Source organism: Diceros bicornis, chromosome 3, assembly GCF_020826845.1.
Source record: "Diceros bicornis minor isolate mBicDic1 chromosome 3, mDicBic1.mat.cur, whole genome shotgun sequence".
NCBI lineage: Eukaryota > Metazoa > Chordata > Mammalia > Perissodactyla > Rhinocerotidae > Diceros > Diceros bicornis.
Window position 1 is genome coordinate 14,980,470 of NC_080742.1, and position 12,100 is coordinate 14,992,569.

The 12,100-nt window shown below is 38.8% G+C and overlaps 1 protein-coding gene across 1 annotated transcript in view; it reads left to right on the forward strand.

Moving 5' to 3' along the window:
- FBXL13 (F-box and leucine rich repeat protein 13) overlaps positions 1–12,100 on the forward strand; it is a 200,511-nt gene that overhangs the window by 181,631 nt on the left and 6,780 nt on the right. The window contains 2 exon segments of the mRNA XM_058570378.1: positions 9,437–9,559; positions 9,561–9,601. Of these exon segments, the coding sequence (XP_058426361.1) occupies positions 9,437–9,559; positions 9,561–9,601 (164 nt within the window).

Below are 12,100 nucleotides of genomic sequence, written 5' to 3' on the forward strand. Positions count from 1 at the left end.
ACCTATCAACTCTTTCAGGCTGATTATTATAGCTCAAATAATTTCCATGCCCTTCCTGTCCCATAGAGGCCCCTGGAGGAATGCCAGGTAATTGGGCCACTGAGCACCCATTTTTTTAACTTAGAAAAATGGAAAAAGTGTGGGTTATGTCACAGGCCACAAGAAAAAGACGTGATTGATCTTTGGGTAGTCCAACCTCGGCTCATTTTTATTTTGTAGATAAAGTCTAAAACCTGAAACTGTTCTGGAATTTTTTTTCAACAAATCCTAATTACAAATTATAATTCAAAGATATTTTGTTTTGTTCTTTTCCTGGTCTTATTTTCAATATATATTCTCTTTTACTGCTTACCCTTCCTGTTCTTTAATTCCCCCACATTTGACATCATCAGTTATTGCAGTTATTGAACAGAGTGCGAGGAAGGACTGGACTTACTATCCTGAGCATGATCTATGGGAGCTCATTTTCCTCACTCCCGTGCTAAGAGGCATTTCCCATTCCCTTTGGACACTCTCCCTTCTTGAACTTCTTTTGCATGCCAGATGTTGGGGCCACGAAGATAAATTAGACATGGATTCTGCCCTCAAGAAGCTATAGTTAATGCAGCAGATAAGACAATTATATAAATAGCTATAATACAAGTAGAAAGTGAGAAAGACAAATAGATAAAATGCTATAGGAATTTGAAAGAGGCAATTCTTCTAGAGGGAGGAATTAAGGAAAACTTCGTGGAGTAAGCCACATTTGAGCTAGCTTGAAGCTAAAGTTTATCCCTCAAATCACCATATAATTTGGTAACAAATTTCATCATAAAAGTATCTTTGGAAATACTTGTTTTGGGCTGTGGCCTTGCCCCTCTTCCCTTCCGGAGTCCTCTCCATATTTAACAGCAGTATGCTCCTCTAAGGTTGGCCCTTAGCTAAGCCTTGCTTAGCCTGGTTTCCCTGGCAGGGAAGGTGGGGATGCAGGAGAGCCATCTCACCAGGAAAGGAGGCCTCAGGCTCTGCATAGTTTAGTTTTGGTGGCAAGGCCCATATTTCCCAGCTGAGTGTGCCCAGGCCACGACCACTCCCATCTGCTCTGATGCCTAGTGGGAACAATGCTATCTTTGGTGGAGTAGTGCTCTACACCTCATGGAATATATGAGGCCCAAGAAACTGTAGTTTTGAATTCAGTTTATAACTTAAAATTGTGGAAGTTGTATTTCAGCCTTTGAGGCAGCCAAAAATAGTCTTCATTATAGAAAATTGTTCTTGACAGCATTTTTTCAGAATTATCAATAGAAAAAAAAAAAAAAACCACAAAACTTTGTAGTAGAATTAATCAGAACCTAACGAGGCAAATAGTGAAGAGACAGTGTCATGAGTACGCACCATGAGGTGAGCTTTTTTAAGGCTGGGAGCTGTCACCTGTCGAAGTGGTTTAAATTAGGATTTTGGCAGAAGCCCATTATTGTGACAGTCAGTAAATGTGAGTGAAACTCAGTCTCCTCTACATACCCAATTTAGGAATGTAGTCATTAAGCCCCCAAACTGTGACTCAGCTCAGAAGATACAGAGAAGAAATGATTTAACTCCCTAAGGACGTTTTCTTCACGATTGTTAACTCACAGCCAAATTGGTTGATATGTGGGATGGGAGACAAACTTGATAATAATTTTTGCATTTGCTCTCCATCTTTACTATAAGAGATTTTGACTTGGAAGAAGCTCAGTCTAGCATTTTCCAAGAACAGAAAATCAACAGCATTGAAATATATATATATATATATATACACACACACACACACACACGTATATATATATATATAGCTGCAGTATGATTCTGCAGCACTGGAGCCAGAGAAGCATATAATAATCTTATCTGTAGGGGAGAAATGAAATTTCATGAGTGATTATGTTGAAACATTCCTGCAGACTTAAGTACTTAATATGACTTACATGTCTCTAATGGAAAATACGAATTATAAGAGAGGAAAAATTCTGACTTATTTCTTGGATCTGCACTGATTTATGCCAAGCATAAAGCCTTGGACCAATCTTTGTGCCTCAGATTTTCCATGGATGAGAATGCTACCATGAATGTATTATAGACCTTCTAATCATTTTTATAAGTTATTCTTTAATTTAAAACCTCTCAGAAAGTTTAACTTCAAAGAATATTAGAGCTTTAAAAAAAGGCTTAAAGCAGAACTGATTCAAGCAGTCCAAGACATTGACAGATGCTACTGAAAAGAGTTTTCAGGCACTAAGAGCCTTGAGTCTCCCTTTAAAGCTTGTTTCATCTTTTAATAATTTATTCTTTTCTTTTCTTTTTTTTTTTTTTGGTGAGGAAGATCCGCCCTGAGCTAATATCCATGCCAATCCTCCTCTTTTTTTTGCTGAGGAAGACTGGCCCTGGGCTAACATCTGTGCCTATCTTCTTCCACTTTATATGGGACGCGACCACAGCATGGCCTGACAAACGGTGCCTCGGTGCGCGCCCAGTATCCTAACCAGGTCGCCAGCGGCGGAGTGTGCACACTTAACCGCTATGCCATGAGGCCGGCCCCAATAATTTATTCTTATAGTTTAAATGTTCCTTCTTGCTTTAAATTTTCTCTGGTTCCTTGAAATCTATTCATTCTCTAAGTAGCAAATAATGTTATCCCACTCCTTGCAATGTAAGAATTTTTGTGTGACTAAAAAAGAAGTCTTTATATTCTTGAAGACATTTATACAGGATCAATTAACCAACTAGTATTTATTGAGAACCTACTGTATTCTAAATATGATGCTTGTGAAAGGTGTATGAAAAGCTAGCAGAGTTCCAGACAGTACCTCTGAGAGACTTATTGCATTCTCATTAAAAAAACTTGTTGAAGCTCTGAGCTGAGATTCAAGATCACTAATCCCAATCCTTCAAAGCTAGATTCCCTTCTGCACCACACTGGGCGTGCCTTCTATGGTTGATTATCTCCAATGACAGGGACCTCACTGTCTCCTGACAAGCTGTCCCTCCCAATTTCGACATCACTTAGTTGCTAGAGAATACAGATTTCAATATAGAGATAGCCACAATACAGGAATGAGTCAAGTACTATAAGTGCTGAATCAGTTGAAAAAGACAAGTTCAGCATGAGGCCAGAGGAAAGAGGAATCACCGTTGGTTGCTGTGGTCGGGAAAGGGTGATGATTTATGGTTAAATAACCAGTATCTTTTAGTTTTCCTCAAAATACAATACAAATGGTCATCTTTATTATTGATGTCATATGCAAATCCTAATAATAGTTAACATTTACTAAGTGCTTACTATGTGCCAAGCACTAACCAATATGCTATATTGCCTCTCAAATAACACTGTATATAAGATTTTATAGCTAGCTTGATAATCTACTTTGAGGAACCATTTCAGCTATATATGTAATTTCATAGAATCTGCACAACCATCCTTTGATACAGGTGTTATCATTCCCATTTTACCCAAGGAGACACTGTGGCTCAGAGAGTTTCAGCAACCCACATGGCAGCAGAGCCAGGCTTCTAACCCCACTCTGTTGGATGCCACAGTCCTAGTCTTATATGCTATGCTAAACTGCCTCTCCTGGAAATTTTCTCTCTTCTATTAACTTGTTAAAGAAAATAGTTGGCTGACTAGTTCTTTCTAGTCTTCCTTAGGGCTAAAATGAGAGGAAATTGGCACGCTCAGTGGGAGGGAAGCCCACGGGTGTTTTTACCTCTAGAGTTGTCCTGATGATCATGAATTGATCCAACAGCCCAGGTCCTTCCCTCACTTCAGAGAGGAAAATGACATGTAGTCAGATGGACATCGTTTTTACATATAAATAAGGAATGTCCTATTAGGGTTACTAAACCCTAGTCCACTAGGGTTACTAAAATGTCCACTAGGGTTACTAAAATCTAATACTTATATCTAAATTTAATGGTAATCTGTCATTTACTGAGGTCTCTAATTTAATACTCGAAGAATCTGAGCTGCTTCACAATGAGGCAAAACCTCTAGAGTGACTGAGCGCATGCTGATAGTCGTAATTCTTACATTTGGGGGAGTGACTTCTCTTATAAGTACAGTATTAGTGTTATCTTGAATTACTCATGGTTTCCAACTTCCACTCATCTTGATTTATTAAGATATTTTTATAATGACTGTTAGGTTTATATTTGTCGATCATTTTGTCCTAGTATAACTGCTGAGAATGTAAAAGTGAGAATGAAAACTAAGAACTACGAGATAAAGGAAAGAATTTCCAAAGATTTCCAGGCCTTTTCGAGCCCTAGAAATTTGAGATGAACGTTTTGGCATTTCAGAATAATGCTAGATGGTAGACATTATTTTCCCTAATTTAAAGAAGAGAAAACTGAGGCTAAGAAGGATTAAGTGACTTGCTAAGGTTTCAGAGCTAATAAGTGATGGCAATTAAATCAAAACTCAGGTTGCCTGATTCCAAAGACTGTCCTCTTTCCATTACATTACACTGTCAATCCCAGAGTGTTTGCCTTCTAATTCTCACCTCCATATTTCTTTTCCTCCACTCACTTGGTGGAATATAACTTTAATAATGACTAACTATACGGCTTAAATTTCATTAGTGTTAACCTGAGGAAAACCAAATTCTGTTAGCAGGAATTTGAATATTACTAAGCTGTTAAGCTGGTGTGTGAATATCCTCTGTTGTAAAGAAATTTTGGATGTAATGGCTTTTTTTTTTTGCAACATGATGTAACACATCTATATTTCAGGGACTAAAATGGATACTAAGTAAACTGCTATGGGTAATCTGGCTTTAGATGTACACAACATTTGAATAAAGACTAAGGAAAAGAAAAGAAAAAATCTTTGACTTTGGAATTTCTTGCAGGCATTCTGCAAAGGTTGACTAATCTTGGAACACTTGGATGTCTCTTATTGCCCCCAGCTGTCAGATGAGATTATTCAAGTACCGGCCATTTATTGAATTAACATCACATCTCTCAGCATTGCTGGTTGTCCAAAGGTATATGCAGGAGTTAGAGCTCAGACATGTCAAATTGAAGTACTGCCAAAGAACCCAGGTAGGGTAGCAGTCAGGGGTTGGACTCATCATAGAACTTGTTTTGCCATGAGGCATTCATTAGATTTTGTTTTTCTTTCCCCAACTTGGAAATAGTTTTATGATTTCATTTGTGTCAAAGTAGAATTTTCAAAAAGTTAAAAACAATTCTCATACAAATATAAAAACTTGTCACAGATTTATTTAACTCATTAATGAGCGAACCAGCAAAACGGTAAAGTTAAGTTCATAGAGCATCTGATTGAACCAAGAATTTATAGGAGCTGAAGAAAGAATGTTGAAATATGATTGTTAGGTTAGATCCAAAATTGGCTAATGTTCTACAAGGTAATAAATCCATACTCTTGGAGTTACAGTTTCTACCAGACAGAAATAATTTGCATCTCTCCTGGACAAAAATATAACAAGTAATAACATGTAACTTCACTGAGTTTGGGCCCTAATCAATAGTAAATAGTATGTCAAACAAAGGCATAGTTCCTTATAGAATTCCTCAGGTGGCCGTGTTAACAATGTTCCAGCATGACACTGAAAGGACATACAATCATCTTTTGTTTTATTTGCAAGTATTTGATAATTTTTCTTGATATCTGTTTATAAAAAAACAAAAAGACATACTGATGGTAAAATCTTTGGACCACATATAAAAGCAAAAAGGAGAAAGTAAAAATCCCTTGTCATATCACCATCCAGACATAACCATTGTTGGCATTTTATGCTCATTCTTCCACAAATTTTTCTATATACAAAGAGATTAGAAGTAGTTATAGAAAGATTGTGTTTTGTCTTGTTTTTTAAGAATAGAATCACACTTTCAAAAATACATTATAACTTACTTTCTTTTCTCTTAATATATTATGAACATATCTCCATGTCAAGAAATACAGAAATAATCCTGGTTCTGGATTAATATGGCAGATTGAATATACACATATACTTTTGTTTCCTATTGAAACCCTACCAAAACTGTAGAAGATGGGTAAGGGTCCAGGTTGATAGGGGAAACAGGAGAAGAGAAAAGAGTAACAAAATTTTGGAAACTTGAAAATAGGTGGACTAATTTAGCAGACCAGAGACAGCTTTGAATCCTAAACCAACAGTAGAGAAAGCTGGAAAAAAAATTTTTGATTTTGTTTTTATATCATCAAACTTGGCAGCACTGCAGACCTCTGGAACTAAGTGAAGAGGGTGGCTAAAATAAAGAAGACTGGGTTAAGAGTTCTTGAGAAATAGATCCCTAGATCTCCTCCACTACACCATATCTCTGGGCAACTGCCCTTCCCCACCCCTCATCAAAAGATTGGAGATTTATTTCCTAGAGCCAGATTTCTTAACCTTGGCGTTATTGATATTTTGGATGAGATAATTCTTTGCAGTGGGGGCTTGTTCTGTGCACCGTAGGATGTCTAATAACATGCTTGCCCTTTACTCACTGTATGTCAGTAGCACCCAACCGCCTTCAACTCCAGTCGTGACAATAAAAAATGTCTCCAGATATTGCTAAATGTCCTCTGGGGGGCAAAATTGCTCTTTTATCTGCTCTACAGATAGTTAAACAGAGGGTTGCTGGGCTGGGAGACATGATGTATAATTGAGGGCTTGGGTTCAAAAGTGAAAACAGGAATTAAGTGACTGAATGCCGAATGCAGAGACACTCAAGCACTTTTCCAACACAGCCTCCTGCATTTGGCTGTCAGATCTTTCCCTCCAGGCGGGAGATTGGAAGTCTCTTTTCTGGGGACTCTGACTAGCCCAAGATAAAAGACCAAAAAATATGCAAAATATCCAGAAAGAAGAAAACTAAAAAATCTTTAAAAAAAACCTCAGAAATTCGAGATTATTAACAACCTTTTCTCTTCTGTTGTGTGCACTGACAGCCTTCTATTTACTAAGGCATCACCTGAAGTCTCAAAATGCCCTGCATTCTAACTAGTCTAAAAATTCAGTTTCTCAGCTATTTAGTCTGTGTGGTTAGTGGATTAAGAGAGTGATACTGGAACCTCTTAGTTCCTCCATAGTTAATTGTGCCACAATGAGGAGCAGGAGGCAGTGGGGGAAAAGATATGGTAAATCATGACAAAATTAAGCTAGAAAGTTCACAGTAAAATTCTTTTTGCTTAATAATGTACTTGTTAAGAATTAGGGAAAACAGACGTCTTTCTGGTCAGCATCCTCTGGTTCTAGAAGTGAGCTGGGTCAGGGAACTCGGCACACTAGCAGCACCGAGCACGGACCCTCTGCAGCTTGAGCAGTCAGAGCTCGCAGGGCTCTTGCTTCCAGTGCACGCGGACATGAGGACACGTGTCCAACACATGGCTCCCTGGGAACTGCCCTCGCTGTAAAGCAAGCACAGATTGGACGGGGCTTTTTAGTTGCTCTACTAATGAGGGAGGAGAGCAGGAAAATGAGAAAAGTAAAGACTCCAGTGAGAACAGGAATTGGGGCAGAGGGTTTTGTGTTTTTTTTTTCCGTTTTTGTTTCATTTTTGGGAAGGAGAAATTGAGAGAATTCCTTCTATAAACTGTGCAGTGGATACTGTCTTGCAGCTTGGAATTTGAGGAGGATGTTACATAAATATTATGAAATGAATCACTCTACCTCAAAAATCTAGGGTGTGGAAAAGGAAGGGGAATAGATTATTTCTGAACCTTAATTTAAGGGAGAAGGGTTTAGCTCTACTATCTGTGGGTCAAATGAGTATCCTGATTCAGAAGATGTGGTGATGATAATTTGGGCCAAATCTGAATATTACTCACCCAGAAATTATAAGGTTGTGGTCCAGTCTAATATATTCCACCTACAATGCTTTTGATGAGCCATAACACACATTAGTGTCTGGCTCATCATTCTAGGGTAGGTTTCCCAAAAGCCTAATGGTTAATCTTGAATGGTCACCTTATCCATCTCCTGGAAGACCAGCTTTTCCTTGCAACCAGCTTACCTCCAAGGTCAGTGAGTAGTACTATGACCTCATCCTACTCAGCACTAAAATGGGAATAACATAATCTCTGCTCAATAGGACATAGATCAGGACCTTTATCTGGGAGTTAAGAATGTAGCCCGTCATCTCCACCTCCAGTTCCTAGCCCCCATAAGTCCCAACAACATCACCTCAGTCATTGAACATCTTGAGCTTCTGATTTATAGGAAATGTCGAGTTCCTTTTCAACTCCCCCAGTATCAATAAAACCTAGCACTCTCAGCTCCACCCCTCCTGGAATTTTCCATCATCTCATTGCCTTTCCTTTTCTCTACAGTTCTGAGGGTTTTTTTTTTTTTCAATGACATCAGATCTTCAGAGACCCACATAGTATAGCAGGAATGTCTGAAGGCATTTTCGTGAGAATCGGTTGCAGTGTTAAACCTTGGTCCTGAGCATTTTCTGGAAACAAGGCATACTTAGACAATGACATCTATTTTTCCAAACTTAAAAAGTGTACATTTCAAATGGAAGGGTTTTTCTGCATAATTCTCTCAACTTTACGTTAAAAACAAGAGCCAAGCCTTACGGCATGTTTTTTAGACTGTTCAAACATTTAAAATAAGAAACTAAATCCAGCTGGAAAAAAAATTTCTTGGGGAGAGTGATCTAGTTAATTCTGCAGCAGGTCTCAGTTCAGCTATAAATTCAAAAGCATGTTTTGTAACATGTGATGTTATTAAACCTTTGTTTCCAAATTGATGATGCCTTAGAGTGGATTTCAAGTTTAAAGCCAAATCCCTATACTGCAGCATTTCATAAGTTTCTCATATTGCTGTGACAGGTATTACTCAGGAAATTTTGATGAAGTTGCTCATCCAAACCAGAGAACTCTAAAATGAAAATAACAGCAAGATCACAAATTCTATTGGTGCCACTTGAAACTTACATTTTACTGTTTTGGAAATAGAGTTAAATCACTAACTTGAGTTATAGGCCCATCATGTGACAAGCTGGTTGAAGAGAATCTGCAAGAATCCTGATTCTGTTTGTTATGGACTGAATGTTTGTGCCCTCCCAAAATTCATATGTTAAAACCCTCACCCCAAATGTGACAGTATGTGAGGTGAGGCTTTCCGGAGGTAATCAGTTTTAGACGCGGTCATGAGGGTGGAGCCCCCGTAGTGGAATTAGTGTCCTTATAAGAATAGGAAGAAACTAAAGCTCTCTCTCTGCCATGTGAGGATACAGCAAGAAGCTAGCCATCTGCAAACCAGACACGGAATCCGTAGGCACCTTGATCTTAGACTTCTCAGTCTCCAGAACTGTGAGAAATAAATGTCTGTTGTTTAAACCACTGAGTCTATGGTATTTTGTTATAGTAGCCCAAACTGACTAGTACACTATCCTTCCTTGGGATGGAGTTCATCGGAATATTCAGTACTTACTTTGGCTGTGTGTTCAGATTACTGACTCAGTGATGGAGATGTTATCAGCAAAATGCCATTACCTGCACATTTTGGGTATTTCTGGTTGTGTGCTGCTTACTGACCAAATGCTTGAGGACCTTCAGATAGGCTGCAAACAAACTCCAGATCCTTAAGATGAATTACTGCAGACTTATTTCCAAGTAAGTATGTACTTGAATATGAAAAGCTTTGAGAACTACTTTCTGGGAAAACCAAATATTTGACTATGGCATTTGTAATACATAGTGGCTTTCAGAGTTAGGAAGTTTCATTTTATTTTTTGCCTAATTGAAGTCAACATTTTGAGCTGAACCAAGGGAAGCTCTCCTCTAAAATGGTCTTTGTGGCTTCATATCCCTTTCCCAGTAGCCCTTCTACTTTAAGCACTTTCCTTTCCTTGAAGATGCAGATTTCCAAAGCCTTAACTCTACTCCTTGTAGAATTATCGCTAGCTCTTCCTCTACTCATCTCTCAAAATATTTCCATTCAGTTAATCTTCCCTAGGAGTTAAGAAAATGGATTAAACCAGCTCACAATTAAGTATAAATTACTAGAAGCTACCCTAAGCCCCATTTCTCCCAAAGCTATTTGCTTGATAGTTGTTATTCATTTAACTGGGGATTTCCTGTAGGATCTAGAGCTCAGAGTAAGGTATTCTGACTTGACTGCCACAGGCCAAATGCCTGTTCCCTCAATTTGCAAAATGTTTCCAATGAAATAACGGTTGGGTAAATAAGCAACCTATAAAGGTAGAAGGTCTCAGGTGTCCACTCTGTGCGTTTTTAAATAGAAAGCAGTTATCTCTTCCATTGTTCAGTTTTTCTCCTTTTGACTGACAGTAAAAATGTGCCAAGTATTTTAACTGACCTGATGAAGTAAACTTCGGAGTGTTCAAAATGAGAATTCTTGACCAGTCCCTGAAGGTCAGGTTCTTTTCTGCAGGCTGGCAAAATGAATACTAAGAATTAATATTATCAAAGTATAAAGTGCATAATGTGTTCCAAGCATGTAGAATTCACAGAGGAACTTTCTTAATTAAGCAGCCCTGGCATCACATCAGCTGAGCCATGAGATATAGTCACTTGAGGCCTAAGGAATAAAATGGTTTCTGATCCAAGGCTGTCTGTTAAAATGAAATGAAAAACAAAACAAAAACAAAAACTATTACTTGTAAAATAGGCACTCCTTCTGGGTGCAGGCCTGCCTGGAGGAGGGCAGCCAACTGTAGCTGGGTCAGAAAAAAGGGGGCAGGTCCTTGAAAATTTTTGAAGATGAGTAGAGACCCAACCCTTCCTGAGAGGTCTGGAGATGACTGATATGGATATTAACTTCATTTAAAGAGGATACCATGAAATAAGGTCCTAAGAGTCTCTGTTGACCTTGTCATATCATTAAACGGCCAACTTTGGGCAAGACAGCAGTGAGTGAATAACATAGTATACAAAGGAGTTTAGCTTCTAATCTTTTGATTGTATTTTGCCAATCACTATTTTTGGGAGGTAATAATATTGAACTTCTAATAAGTGAGATTTTAAGTAGAATGAATGGAGACTTTCTGGCAACCTAATCTGTGAACCTAATCATGGTATGGGATGTTAAAGAGTGATAAATATGGTGTTTGGTCAAAAAGACCAAGATATCCAATAATATCCAAATCCTACCTTTGACTACTCACTCCTCTTGCAAGGTCACTAGATAAAAAACATGCGAAGAAAACAAAGCAAGGCAAAGTAAGATTTTACTACTAGCTGGGCTTGGCTCCCAAAACTCAATGTAAAATTCTAGTTAACCAGCTGGATCTATGGAAAATTCCAGGGCAGCCAAAAGGCCTCTTTTGTTTTCTACTGGCTGGCTGTCCCTATTAGCAAGAAGCAGACGTAGACTTGGCGCTAATGCCTAGAGGGGAGCTGGCTTGTCTGCCCATCTCATTGTCTAACGAGGCCAAACTAGCTTAGTCTCCCTTATAGCTCCATTCCTGCTAAGCTCTGGCAGAAAAGAGGCCTAGAATCCTCTGATTCTTTGTCTAGCAATCGAGAAGGGCAGTTCCCACAGCAGAGTGGCTTGGAGAGTCCCAGCGTTTGGACTAGTAAGGCTCCAGGAGCATCTGTCTTGACATTCAACATCTAGGAGAAGGTGCTGTTTGTCAGTCAAGGAGCTCTCCAGATACCTGAGCCTCAAAACTTTGATTAGAGAAGTGGTAAGGCCTGGCCACAAGCAGCTCTTTGGGGTCAGCTCTAGGGACTGTAGAGCAGCTTCCTTCTCCACTTAGATCCTCGGGTGGAATTGGAAATGCTGCACAGAGTATGTGGACCCTTCAAGACTCAAGCTCATGATGATCTCTAAGCCCTTTACCTATGTTCACTCTAAAAAAGCCCAGTTGTTTGCTCTTACCAGAGCCAATGTGGCTCCCTCAACTGCAGGGGCTTTATTTTGTCTGGGTGAAATGGAACACTTGGTAGTTGGGATAAAGGAGATTTTTATTGCTTGGGAAGTGGTTCAGTGACTTTGAATCACAAAGCGATGGACTCCCTCACATCTGATTCCATTTGAACATGAAAACATTGTATGATGCAGCCGTTAAAATCCAATTATAGCCCTCAGAAGAAACTGTTCTATGTACAAATTCCCCCATACTCAACAGAATCTGAAAATACTGCAAC